General features: G+C 33.3%; 3 protein-coding genes across 3 annotated transcripts in view; 1 reads left to right on the forward strand and 2 right to left on the reverse strand.

Annotated features, from left to right (window-relative positions):
• The window catches only part of LOC112093109 (GDSL esterase/lipase 1-like), a 2,110-nt gene extending 806 nt beyond the window's left edge, over window positions 1–1,304 (reverse strand). The window contains exons 1-3 of the mRNA XM_024170935.1: window positions 1,058–1,304; window positions 841–962; window positions 299–529 (exon numbers count right to left, since the gene is read on the reverse strand). Of these exons, the coding sequence (XP_024026703.1) occupies window positions 299–529; window positions 841–962; window positions 1,058–1,304 (600 nt within the window). The remainder of the gene's footprint in view (window positions 1–298; window positions 530–840; window positions 963–1,057) is intronic.
• A 1,463-nt stretch (window positions 1,305–2,767) lies between these two features.
• On the reverse strand, window positions 2,768–6,027 carry LOC21388530 (GDSL esterase/lipase 3). Its single transcript, XM_024170929.1, has 6 exons — window positions 5,869–6,027; window positions 5,040–5,049; window positions 3,901–4,001; window positions 3,574–3,804; window positions 3,219–3,489; window positions 2,768–3,100 (listed from the first exon to the last, which is right to left on the reverse strand). The coding sequence occupies exons 1-6, from the start codon at window positions 6,025–6,027 to the stop codon at window positions 2,865–2,867; spliced, it is 1,008 nt and encodes a 335-aa protein (XP_024026697.1). The 3' UTR covers window positions 2,768–2,864.
• Window positions 6,028–9,755: 3,728 nt separating this feature from the next.
• Window positions 9,756–11,815, forward strand: LOC21388531 (GDSL esterase/lipase 1). Its single transcript, XM_010106314.2, has 5 exons — window positions 9,756–10,087; window positions 10,194–10,315; window positions 10,424–10,654; window positions 10,755–11,010; window positions 11,240–11,815. The coding sequence occupies exons 1-5, from the start codon at window positions 9,790–9,792 to the stop codon at window positions 11,563–11,565; spliced, it is 1,233 nt and encodes a 410-aa protein (XP_010104616.2). The 5' UTR covers window positions 9,756–9,789; the 3' UTR covers window positions 11,566–11,815.
• The last annotated feature ends 1,160 nt before the right edge of the window (window positions 11,816–12,975 follow it).

Below are 12,975 nucleotides of genomic sequence, written 5' to 3' on the forward strand. Positions count from 1 at the left end.
GACAACATAGTAAATATAAATTTGGATTTACATGTGTAGTGAATACCTAACACCATATGATATTTAACTTTAATTGGAATTATAAAATATACATTATTAATATAACAAAAGTCGATGTCAAAAAATCGTATAATTTAGAACTATTTAGTACTGGTAGGGTATTTTTGTCACACCCTACCCCATCATTTCTGTATAACAATATAACCACTTATGATAACCAACAAAATGGAAGAAAATATAGAAATAAAATTGTACCATAAATGGCATTGGATGCTTACAATAAATAAAAATATTGTACCTGAATCACTTTAGTTATGTTGCCAATTACCAGCCCCACCAACTGTTGAGCAGAGTAAGAGGGAAGGACAGTAGAGTTTTTCTCAAAGAGAAATGAGTAATCATTGTTTCCAACACTAAACGAGTAAACAGCTCTTGAGAGCAGAACTTTGGCCTTCTTGTCCCCAAGTTTCTGACTCAGCAACCGGCTAACATTCTTGAAATAACCAAGCTGAGTTTTAAGGTCTATCACCTAAAATAAATGTCACAAAAAAAGTGTGTTAAATTTGATCTCTTTATTAGTTATTCATGAAGTCATAATTATAATATTTTGTGCATATAAGCAGCGACACAAGTTAAAAGAAATTATTTTTACACAATCTCTAGGGCTCGTTCATTTCACCGATTCGAGTTTAGAATTCGAGTTTTGTTACAGTAAAAAGCTCTCAGAAACAGTCAGATCTAACATTTTTGCTACAATAAAAAGCTCTCACATAAAGTCACATCTCAACTCAAATTAAAAACTCGAATCAGCGAACTAAATAGGCCCTAATTGTCACATACTAATCCTTGGCGAGTTTCGAGCAGAGCACCAGCCCCAGCAGAAGCAAAGTTCACCCCATAAGTATATTCATGATTTCCCGGCTGTAAATATGGTGGAATGTACGGCAACTTCGCGTATTCGGCTGCATTAATAACGATTTATTAACAGTTAGTTAAGGCCTTAATGATACTGTGATAATTCAGATACTTAAATAGAAATTAGATTAATCTTACTTACCAATAAAATCAGGAACAAGTCGGCCATCGGAAAATCTGCCAGTTGGGTGCTTAAAGAAGGTTTCACCATATGGAAAATAGTTTGCCTTAGAAGTAGTGTTTATATAGTTATTGTTTCCAGAATCAAAAAATGAATCACCGAAGATGAAAAGGCTTGTTGAGGGATCATGATCGCAACATTCGGTTGGAATAACAAGTCTAATTATAGTTGCATACAAAAATATAAAGACAAAGCCCCATTTTGCCATGAGTGACCTCTTTCAATATTGTGATACTTTTGATGTCGGATATAAATTTATATAGTGTTTGATTCTTCAGTACAGTGAAAAGAAAGCAAGGGAAAGAAAAGTAATAACTTCAACGCCTTTCTTGATCTTCTCTTAGTCGCCATTTAGGAAAGTTAATTCGTCCCGAGTAACCAATTAGCTTAAACATCGTATGCAAATGGTAAACTGTTTCTATTTTTTTTACTTTTGATTATTTGAAATAAAGTACAAATGTTTGAAGACTTTTTCACTTTTGACCAAAAACATAATTTTCTTTTTATGTTCTAAAGCGATACAGCGAGCACTAGTCAATATAAGCTCACTGATGACGCAGAAAAGTGTAAGGACAACAAATGAAAAGGGAAAACCACAGCGAAGTGAAACGAAACCAGATTAGAAGACTCTAAGGGGGTGTTTAGTTCGTTGATTCGAGTTTTTAATTCGAATTGAGATGTGATTTTATGTGAGAGCTTTTTACTGTAGCAAAAAAGTTAAAAGCGATTGTTTGTGAGAGCTTTTTACTGTAGCAAAACTCGAATTCTAAACTCGAATCAGCGAAATGAACGGAGCCTAAAACTAAGAGACAAAGTGACAAACGATAGAAATTGAATAACAATCAACGTGAAAAATCAAAATAAATTTACAGCACCAAAATTGAAAACCGAGAGCATAATGACAAACCACTTCATCTGGAAATGACACTAATATTTCTTCGACCAGAGAAACTACAGAAAACACACGTATAGTTGCTATAAGCGTAAGCCAAATGGGGACATTCATGGTAAAAAAAAATGCACGTGGAATGCCAACTTGGCATATAAAAACGTCCGAAATTTGAATTCTGAATTTACAAGAAAAAATCGTGTGAATCTCAGCTTTTGACAATAAGATATATGGTTTTGTTGCTATGATCCTTATTAGCAAGAAAAAAAAAATTTACTTATTCAAGTGGCTTAAAATTGAGATGAGACGTTCAGATCACATAAAAGTTATCATCCAGCTGTCGCCCATCTATATGTCTAACATTTGCGGTCCCCATCAAGATGAAAGTACAACATATAACAAGCACTCCTATATATCCTTATGAGAATAAAACCATATTACTCACATAAAAGGGGACCCACTAGATGGATAGATCTCATTTTCCATCACATATACTTGCTTATTGTAGATTGGTATGTAACCAGTCCATTCAGCACCAAAAAGAAAAAAAGAAAAAAAAAATTAAATGCAAAGAGTGCTTTGTGATTGTAAGGTGTTGCGAAACTCTTCTAAATCCTTTCTCTAAATTCACCAAAAGCTTAATGAACTTGTATGGCAGCGAGGCTCAAGTTGACCTGTTGTCCTTGAAGAGTTGCAAACATATTTATTGAGGACAAGGGAAAAAATAAATTGTTAAAAGACCATAAAATGAATAGACAGAGACAAGTAATTACGATTTATTTATTTATTTTTTCCTTTTTATGCATCAGCATGATGGGTCTTTTCACTCATAACATACATATTGGCTATTGCTGACAAGATCAAATCTACGTGACTTTTCTAAAGTTCAAACAATGCTTTGAGATTGAATGGCTCTGTGATATCAGAATTACCACTCCACATTAGCTTCGCAAATTGCTTGTAGGCTTTCTCGGTCGGATGATAAGAGTCAAAGAAGAAGTAATCATTCACATCATCACACAACTCAAATTCTTTCACTCCTCTTTTCCCTCCACAGCTATAAACTCCTCTGTAAAGACCGCTCCCACAACATCCTAGGTCTGCTTCCTTAAAACCTTCACAAACCAATCAAATTAGAATTTTTATGAGAAAAGTCCCTGAAGTAAAAAGGTTTGAATTGTAGTTCAGACAGATGAAACAAATAGGCCAATTATTGTTTATTCCAATATTTACCGTATTTTGAGGGGTTCTCCGATCTTCTACTAAAAGAAGCGTACAAATCGTGCTTTGAATATATGAAACCTTTGAGCTGACTCTGTATTGCTTGAAGCGCTTTAGGAAGTTCTCTGTTGTGCAGTTTCATCAGCGAAGTAACTTCTTCAAAGCAGGAACCTTTATTTCCTTGTTCAAGAATTTTAGTCCCTGGAAGACAACCCAAAGGTAGCAAACTCCCAAACCCAAATTTTCTTCCTCCAATTTTGTATATTTCCTGATCACCCATCAACTAGCATAGAGAAATCGCAACTTAAAATGAACAAAAAAGAAAAAGAAAAGAAGAAAAAAATTGAAATATAACAATCTATTATTACTTAGATAACTGGGTCAATTTGCCAAGCACCATGCCGACGTATTCTTTCTTAGAACATTTGTCATATAAACTGGAGTTAAACGTGAAAGGGGAAAGATAATCATTGCCTCCCACATTGAATAAGTAAACAGCTGAAGATATCAATTCCTTAGCTTCTCGGACACCAAGTTTGCTCCTTATCTGCTTTTCCACTTTCTTGAAATAACTCAGTTGAGTGTCAAGGTCTACCACCTAAAACCCAAAAACGACAACAAGCTTCTAGAGTTAAAACGTAACTCAATTTGCAGAGTAACATTTTTTGCTAACAAAATGAAAGAGATCACTTACAAAACCTTGATGACTTTGAACAAGAGCACCGGCAGAAGCAAAGTTCACCCCACATTCATTGTTGTGAACTCCGGGCTTTAAATACGGTGGAATCAAACATACTCACCTATAGTTAAAAAAAAAAAAAAAAAAAAAAACGCTTATAAAGATGTCAATAATCTAAACAACGCAGTTGTTAAAAGAAAGTTATAATATCCATTTATCTTACTTATAAAATCAGGAATTAGGGGGCCATCGGAGAATCTTCCGGTGGAAAAACCGAAAAATGTTTCCCCGTGTTGGGTATGTGGCTTTAATTAAGCCCATGAAGCTTTGTTTTTGGTTTGGGCCCAAGTCCCTTGTCTCTCCCATTGGCATTAGGTGTCGTTGCTTTGTTTTGTGAAGCCTCTCTCATTAACTTAGCTTGCCGACTAAGTTTTGAAAGAATATATAAATATGCTTACGGACGTGAGAGAAGGTATAGAGCCGCATAACAGCCGCAAGAGTGATTTGTTTTCCCCATTGATACACAACTCTCTTTTTTTTTTTAGTGTAAGAATATTTGGCCATAGAATTATTCTTTGACAGTTAGAATTCTTATTTGGGTTGAGAGATTTTAAGTGTATTTGAGATTTAGGTAATGAGAGATTTTTGATAGACTTTTGTAATCTCTTTTAGTTATAAAGGAATTTCTTTACCGTTTCTGTTCGTGGATGTAGGCCAAAAGCCGAACTATGTTAAATATTTGTGTCTCTTAGATTTTTCTTCTTAGATCTGATGTTACGTCTGATGTTTCAGATGATGTTAGAACACTACTGACTTTCTTATTATTCAGATTAATTACTAAGGAAAGACAATAATGCAGAAATAAAATGCACACGATATGATATCGCAGTTCGGTGTGCACACCTACTCTGCGGGGCCACGCCCGATAATAAACAGTTCACTATGTTCTAGAAATTACAGACACCGGACGGACTTATTACTTAAGGACTCTCTCCTAGACAATGACGCCGTGATGAATCTCCACAGTAATTGTTTAGCGTGCACCACACGTCTTCTATTCACCTGAACGAACTCTCTTCGACTAGCAAAGCTTCCTCCCGAAAGCAACAAATCTCTCTCCCGAAGGACGATCTCAATAACTCATAAAAACTCACAGACGTCTCTCTGAATATTTTCTCAATAATAAGCTCTCAAATTCACAGACTTTTCCTTTGAAGATATTCTCTTAAATTCATGTTCCACCTGAGCAACCTTGAGGCCTTTTCAATTATATAGCTTCTAAAACTCCCCTTCTTTCACGTTAATCACATACCCCATAACAAATCTCCTAATCCAACTAGATAGCTTATTCAAATTTTCTCTACGATATTCTCCAAGTAATATGCATGCTATCTTATCTACACAGACAAATTTGCTTCATTATCTCCACGTGCACAATATCTTCACAATGGCTTAGTTATCACATTGGCTCCATATTTATCACCTCACCTAAATTCTAAGTGCTAATATATATATATATATATATTCAAAGATGTTGCCTTTGAAGTATATCTCGTAGTGACCCAATTGAACCAAACCAATGCACTCGGGTAATACATCTCCTTTTCAAATCCGAATCACTCCTTTAAAATAGCAACTTAATCTCCACATTATCTCTTTCTAGAATCCCATTTAAATTCAAATAACCAATGCCTTATCTTTATCTCTCCAAATCTCAACCAATGTATTATCTTCTTTTGACCAAGCCTTTATCCTTATCTCTTTAAATCTCAACTCAACAAAATCTGCAACTTTAACTTCAAATCTGATTCGAATTCTTCTTCTGCAATCTGAAATCTTCTTGAACCTATTTTTTGAATTTTTACAAGATTGTCAATAAAGTGCCAACAAATAAAAATACCTAACATTTCTATTATTCATATTTTGTCTTGAATCTGCTTAGTTTAACGTTTTGCACAACACCCCGTAAAGTCAGAAATTTACTTGGTACTCGGTGATGGTGTTAATGTAGTTGTTGTTTACCGGATCATACAATGAGTCAACAAACACGAAGAGCGCCACGTGTTTTTCCAGTGGCTTGAAGTGGGCGGCGCAGAAGATGACGGTGGTGAGGATGATCATATAAACAGCCTGCGGATACATGCCGTATCCTTATCCTGATTGCCATATCCTTATCCTGATTGCCTACTTTTTAGCTCTCGTCTTTTCATCAGCTTGAAACGCTCTTTATAAGGGTCTTGGATGGTTTAGCTTCAAGTGGAGAAAAGCCAACAGCCGAGTCCATTTGGACGATTTTGAGACGAAACCAGATACTGCCTATCTGTCGGTTTTAATTCATGTAGAAATCAACTTTTGTGTTTAAAGAAATATGAAATTGGTTTTTTATAATTTTAAAATGTGTGTAATATATGTGTGTATATATGTAGACACACCATATGTGTGTATATATGTAGACACACCATTCTTTTACAGTATGTTTGGTAGGAAAGAAAAGTAGAAAGAATGAAGAAAGTGGAGAGATTTTGGGAGAGAAAATGGAAATGTAAGTTGTTTGGTTGGAGAGAAAAGAGAAAGGAAGAGAAAATATAGTGGAAAATAATACATGTGGGTCCTATTATTTTTCTTCTTTCCACAAGTGGGCAGAAAATAGAATGAAAAAGGGGACAACTAATTAAAGTGAGCAAAGCTACTAAACTACTCTTTTCTCTATCAACATCCAAGCAAAAAATTTAAGGGTATAAAAGTAATTTACAAGTAAGATTTTCTCTTTCCTCCCAATTTAACTTCCAATACCAAACAAGTGAATGTAAACTCATTTTCTTTCCATCTTCTTATACCAAACAACATAAAAGAAAATCAATTTCCTTTCCATCATTGCTATTTTTCATCACTTCTATATTTTCTTTCTATCATATTTTCTTTCCTTCCTACCAAATATTGCTTTTCATGGTGTTTATTTTATTAATTATTATGCTTTTCGTTTATTAATTATGTTTTTTTTTATTTTTTTTTATAAATCTTGGTTTTGGTTTTGGTTCAGCTTATCATCTGAACACATTTTTTGGTTCTTTGTAAATCCTAGATTTGCATCTATCAGAACTCAATTGTGTTTACTCATGTAGCTCTGTCTGTAAATCTTAGATTTATCATGTTAATTTATGATTTACCATCACAATTCAGCTTGTGTTTTTTTTTCGTAAATCTTGGTTCGGGTTTTGGTTTAGCTTATCATCCGAACACATTTTTTGGTTCTTTGTAAATCCTATATTTACATCCATCAGAACTCAATTGTGTTTACTCATAAATTCTGGATTTAAAGTGTAAATTCAGGATTTATAAAAAAAATATATTATATTATTATACTTGTAAATTATTGATTTAAAATGTGTGTGGCCTATCTCACCGTTAGTTCTTTAAATATTGACCGATAAGTAAAGCTAAATGACGAGGGAAAAAAGAAAGAATATATGCATTTGTTTTTGAAGAAAGAAGAAGGAAAAGATAAGAAAGAGGAAAAAGAAAAAGGAGGTGAGAAAGTAAAGAGAGAGTGTGATGAATAGAATAATATGGATACGACAGAGAAATTATGTAAGATGTTATGAAACCACTATTAGATTCCCCAGCTGCACTAGATTTCTGGATGTGATGAGAGAGAGATGAATAGAGTGAGGAGAGAGAAAGCTTAAGCCAGAGTTGAGAGGAGAAAGCAAAATAAGGGGAGAGAGTGCATTCGTATTTTTTTTTATAAAAAATTCTCATCAATAAATTCCCTTAAAAATTTAAATTTAAAATCAAAATCACTAATTTAAACATGTAAACTAAATAACTGATTAGCTATTCTAGTTTCTAAAACTCGTTCCACCGAAAACTTTACAGCCATCAGTTTGCAAAGCGAGCATGGATCGTAAAGCCCAGTGATCACATGTATTATTCATTGAAAAATAGTTGAAAATAGGCCAATATGAAAAACTTAAGAAAGTATATAGGCCAATTTTTAGTTATAAAAATTAATAGGTCATAACTTGTCAAGTTATGGTTCATAACGAGATAAATTATGGACAAACTTATCAAGTTATGATTCATAGCCAGACAAGTTATGAATAAAAACCGTGAATTATAGACAATAACTTGTCAAGTTATGGTTCATAACCATACAAGTTATGGACAAAAACAATAATTTAACCTATTTATTAACTTATGTAAACTATTAACCTATTAATTTTAATTAATTTTAAGTCTTGACCTATTTTCCTCTTTCTTCCTTATTCATTTTTACAAATATAATTTATAAACTATACACGTGACCAAAAGGTCAAGCAACTGAGTAAAGCTTTTAAAAAAGTTAGCGCCTGCAAACGAATATTATTGCTTCAATTATTAGTTACTGTGGGTAATGGCTAATTAAAGTGACGTTTCTGAATTTAAAATTATAATTTATGATTTTAATTTTTAAAATTTAAATTTTTTTATAAAAAAACATTAATAAATTATGAATTATAATTTTAAATTAAATTAAAACTCTTAAAATAAATAGAATATAAATACGTAATATATAATTACTCTTAAATATTTAAAGATCAAAATTTTTACCATTTATTTTTAATTTAAATTCTTTTTAATTAAATAATTATATTAATAAAAAATATTTATTAAAAATAAAATATAAAAATCTAACTCCTGTATTTTTAACGATAAATTCTAAAATTTTCTCGAGAAAAAAGTATACATGAGTTCTATTGGTCGACTTTGATGATACGTACATAGATGAGCCCACATTGTGTTCCTTTCAGAAAAAGCTAATCTTTCAATTGTCCTCCTGTCTTCTTACGTAGCATGTGGCTACATTAATGAAACGTCACAGTAGCACATGTCTCAAAATTAAAACTTTTCGTGGTTAGAAAAAAAACCAAAAAAAAAAAAAAAAAACTTTTCTAGAATTTGTTTGGTATTAATTATAGAGGAGATTTTCTGATACTCACGACGTATCGGTGTGTCAGATTTTTTAACCGTTTAATTTGTATATTTGTATATTTTTATGTAATTTTATATAGATCTGAAGAATGAAAAATTTAATCTATCGGTATGTTGACGTATCAAAAAAGATTCCTAATTATAGTAGTACGTTTGTTTTTTGTATTCGTCTCTGATTCTGAATCATGATTCATGATTCTCTACAGTGTTTTTCTCTCACAAAAAATACACGTAAAATGAAAATAATTCTAAATCATGATTCTGAATCTATAGACCAAACGTCCTACTAGAGTTTTTGGGGTGCAGAGGACGATGGTTTTGGACTGGTAATGAGAACCTTTTGGAATTGGAGGATTATTTTAGAGTCTCTCCCTCTTAGAATTTTAATTTTTGTTTATTAACAAAATTAGGGGTATTAGCTCTATTAGTGCATGAACTATAAGCATTCTCTAAGTTAACAAATTTCAGTTATTACTATGAGATACAGAGGTGATTATGTTTGTTAAATTTAAATATCATAGATTATAAAACTGTTAAAAAAAACCAAATTTCAATGAGTGATTTATCAAGAAAAAGAAGTTGATCGAGGACCAAACTGACATAAAACTCATAATTAAGGGATTAATGATGCTAATAACCCTTATAATTATTATGTCAGAGTTAATTAACTAAAAGGGTAACTACGTGTATTTCTTATTCCAAAAAAAATATAAGAATCATGCCTCAAATTATCTGGACACAATATAGAAATATAAAGCACTAATCTCATATTTAAAAACACAAAATTTAGACGATATTTAGTTAATTGATTCAGAATTATGGTTGATGATACTATAATCTTACCTCTATTATTTCTTTCTTGTCTCATATTCATAAATGAGAGGTAGTTAGCTAGGAAGTATCTGCTGGCGTCTTAAAACCATCAGAAGCAAGATGAGCAGAAAAGTACTAAATCAGACTGAGGACATGGCTATTACTGTGAGGTTTCCCGGCTTGTATATCATGCTGATAAACACGGTAATCATCGGCATCGGCGGCGCTCATGAGTTCAGGTCACCAGAAAAACATGTGGCGCTCTTCGTGTTCGGCGACTCACGTTTTGATCCGGGAAACAACAACTACATCAACACCGCCACCGAGTACCAAGCAAATTTCTGGCCTTATGGGGAAACATTTTTCGGTTTTCCCACTGGAAGATTCTCCGATGGCCGCCTAATTCCTGATTTTATATGTGAGACATAAATCCTATTATAATTCAAGATATATGTAAGTCATGTTTACTTAACAACTGGGTTGTTTAGATTATTGACACCTTTATAAATGCATTCTAATTGTAGGTGAGTATGCAAAATTACCATTGATTCCACCGTACTTAAAGCCTGGGGTTCACAACTATGAATATGGGGTGAACTTTGCTTCTGGTGGGGCTGGTGCTCTTATTGAAACTCATCAAGGTTTTGTAAGTGATCTTTGTCATAATTAACTCCAATGTATTCTATTAGTAAAATGATACCCTGCGTATCAAGTGTTTTAACTCAAGAAACTTCTTGTCATTTTTGGGTTTTAGGTGGTTGACCTTCAAACTCAGCTGAGTTATTTCAAGAATGTGGTGAAGCAGTTAAGGAGCAAACTCGGTGACCAAGAAGCTAAAGAATTGATATCTTCGGCTGTTTACTTCTTTAGTGTGGGAGGCAATGATTATCTTTCCCCTTTCACGTCTGACTCTAGTTTCTTTGACAAGTATTCTAAGAAGGAATACGTTGGCATAGTGCTTGGCAATTTGACCCAAGTTATTGAAGTAATACATGATAGATTGCATGCTATATGTATTTCAATTCTTTTTTTGGTCCATTTAATTTGTGATTTTTCTTATATGTGCAAGTTTGATGGGTGGTCAGGGAATATACAAAATAGGAGGAAGGAAATTTGGGTTCTTAAATATGACACCTTTGGGTTGTCTTCCGGCGGTTAAAATTGTTCAACCGGGAAATACTGGTTCTTGCGTTGAAGAACTTAATTCACTGGCGAAACTGCACAACAGAGAACTTCCTAAAGTCCTCCAACTGATTCAGAGGCAGCTCAAAGGTTTCATCTATTCAGAGCACGATTTTTATACTTCTTTTGGTGAAATATTGGAGAACCCATTAAAATATGGTAAGATTGGGCTATGTTACAATTATATTGTGAGCAATGATATTGGGCACTCGACCACTTACTAATAGAATGTGGATCTGCAGCGTGAGGTCCACATATAGGGCTCACCTCTTATTAGTGGCGGTATTTAGTACTGGTGGTGTCCCCGAGCATATTTCTTATATTGTAGTACTAATAATTTATCTTCTTGTGAGTAAAAACAATTTATGTTGTTGGTGGTTTTGTGAAGGTTTTAAGGAAGTGAACGTGGCATGTTGTGGGACCGGTCCTTCCAGAGGAGTTTTTAGCTGCGGAGGGAATAGAGAAGTGAAAGAGTTTGAATTGTGTAATAATGCGAGTGATTTCTTATTTTTTGACTCTCTTCATCCGACCGAGAAAGCCTACAAACAAGTTGCAGAACTCATCTGGAGTGGTGAGTCTGATATCGGACACACAGAGCCTTTTAATCTCAAAGCGTTATTTGAACTTGAGAAAAGTCGTGTAGATTTTGGCATTAAAAAGACTACAAGTAATCAACGAGCTAATGCGTATATGAAGCTTCGATCAATATTTTAGAATTTGTCTATTTATTTCGTGCTTTGGTTTTTCTGATTTCCATAAATATTGTGTGTTTTTTTCTCCTAGTGCAAACGACATGTAGCCTCTCTTCAAAGAATATTTGGCCATAGAATTATTCTTGGACAGTTAGAATTCTTACTTTGGGTTGAAAGATTTTAAGTGTTTTTAAGATTTGGGTAGTGAGAGATTTTTGATAGACTTTTGTAATCTCTTTTAGTTATAAAAGAATTTCTTTACCGTTTATATTCGTGAATTCTATTCGTAGATGTAGGCCAAAAGCCGAACTATGTTAAATATTTGTGTCTCTTAAATTTTTCTATTATTCATATTTTATTTTGAATCTGTTTAATTTAACGTCTTGCACAATACCCCGTAAAGCCAGAAATTTGCTTGGTACTCGGTGATGGTGTTAATGTAGTTGTTGTTTCCCGGATCATATAATGAGTCAACAAACACGAAGAGCGCCACGTGTTTTTCCGGTGGCTTGAAGTGGGCGGCGCAGAAGATGACGGTGGTGAGGATGATCATATAAACAGCCTGCGGATACATGCCGTATCCTTATCCTGATTGCCATATCCTTATCCTGATTGCCTGCTTTTTAGCTCTCGTCTTTTCATCAGCTTGAAACGCTCTTTATAAGGGTCTTGGATGGTTTAGCTTCAAGTGGACAAAAGCCAACAGCCGAGTCCATTTGGACGGTTTTGAGACGAAACCAGATACTACCTATCTGTCGGTTTTAATTCATGTAGAAATCAACTTTTGTGTTTTAAGAAATATGAAATTGGTTTTTTATAATTTTAAAATGTGTGTAATATATGTGTGTATATATCTAGACACACCATTCTTTCAGAGAGACCTTCCTTATAACGTAATATTATAGATATTTAACATAATACAAATATTTTTTAACATAACATGACAAAATTGTGATATCGTGTTATGGGGAAAATGCATATTGCTTGGCCCACCACTCAGCAAATAAGGAGTGAGTCCTACATTGTGAGATTTATTTATTACCGAAAGTTCATATATATATATATACACACACACACACACACACACACACGTATTAAGTTTATTATTATTTATCTTCACATTAGGAAATTTAAAGATTTGATAATTTAGGTAACTTATTTTGCGTTTATATGAAGTCAGTCTATAGTTCCCTATTTTTTACTAGTTCATAGATGCAGTATATTGCCACTTTTTCTTTTAGTCTTATCTTTTCTCTTTATTAGATGTAGGTGAATCTATGCGTTTATATTAGATGTAGGTGAGTATCTACAAAATTTAGTGGGTAAAGTGTCTTTCGGGTTGTTGGCAGTCAAGAAACGTATCACTTATAATGTGGACATTCTCTCTGCATATGGAACGAAATTTCCTCGCTATATATATATATATATTTAT

The sequence above is a fragment of the Morus notabilis genome, unplaced genomic scaffold (genome assembly GCF_000414095.1).
Source record: "Morus notabilis unplaced genomic scaffold, ASM41409v2 Scaffold774, whole genome shotgun sequence".
Taxonomy (NCBI): domain Eukaryota; kingdom Viridiplantae; phylum Streptophyta; class Magnoliopsida; order Rosales; family Moraceae; genus Morus; species Morus notabilis.

Bases quoted from the DNA above. Each gene is read 5' to 3' on its own strand.
- LOC21388530 (XM_024170929.1), bottom strand. From the start codon at position 6,027: ATGTATCCGCAGGCTGTTTATATGATCATCCTCACCACCGTCATCTTC. The intron at 3,490-3,573 runs TAATAATAGATT...TCTCTATGCTAG, and splicing joins AATTGACCCAGTTATCTAAG to TTGATGGGTGATCAGGAAAT. The intron at 3,101-3,218 runs GTAAATATTGGA...TGGTTTGTGAAG, and splicing joins GGAGAACCCCTCAAAATACG to GTTTTAAGGAAGCAGACCTA.
- LOC21388531 (XM_010106314.2), top strand. From the start codon at position 9,790: ATGAGCAGAAAAGTACTAAATCAGACTGAGGACATGGCTATTACTGTG. The intron at 10,088-10,193 runs GTGAGACATAAA...TTCTAATTGTAG, and splicing joins CCTAATTCCTGATTTTATAT to GTGAGTATGCAAAATTACCA. The intron at 10,316-10,423 runs GTAAGTGATCTT...TTTGGGTTTTAG, and splicing joins TTGAAACTCATCAAGGTTTT to GTGGTTGACCTTCAAACTCA.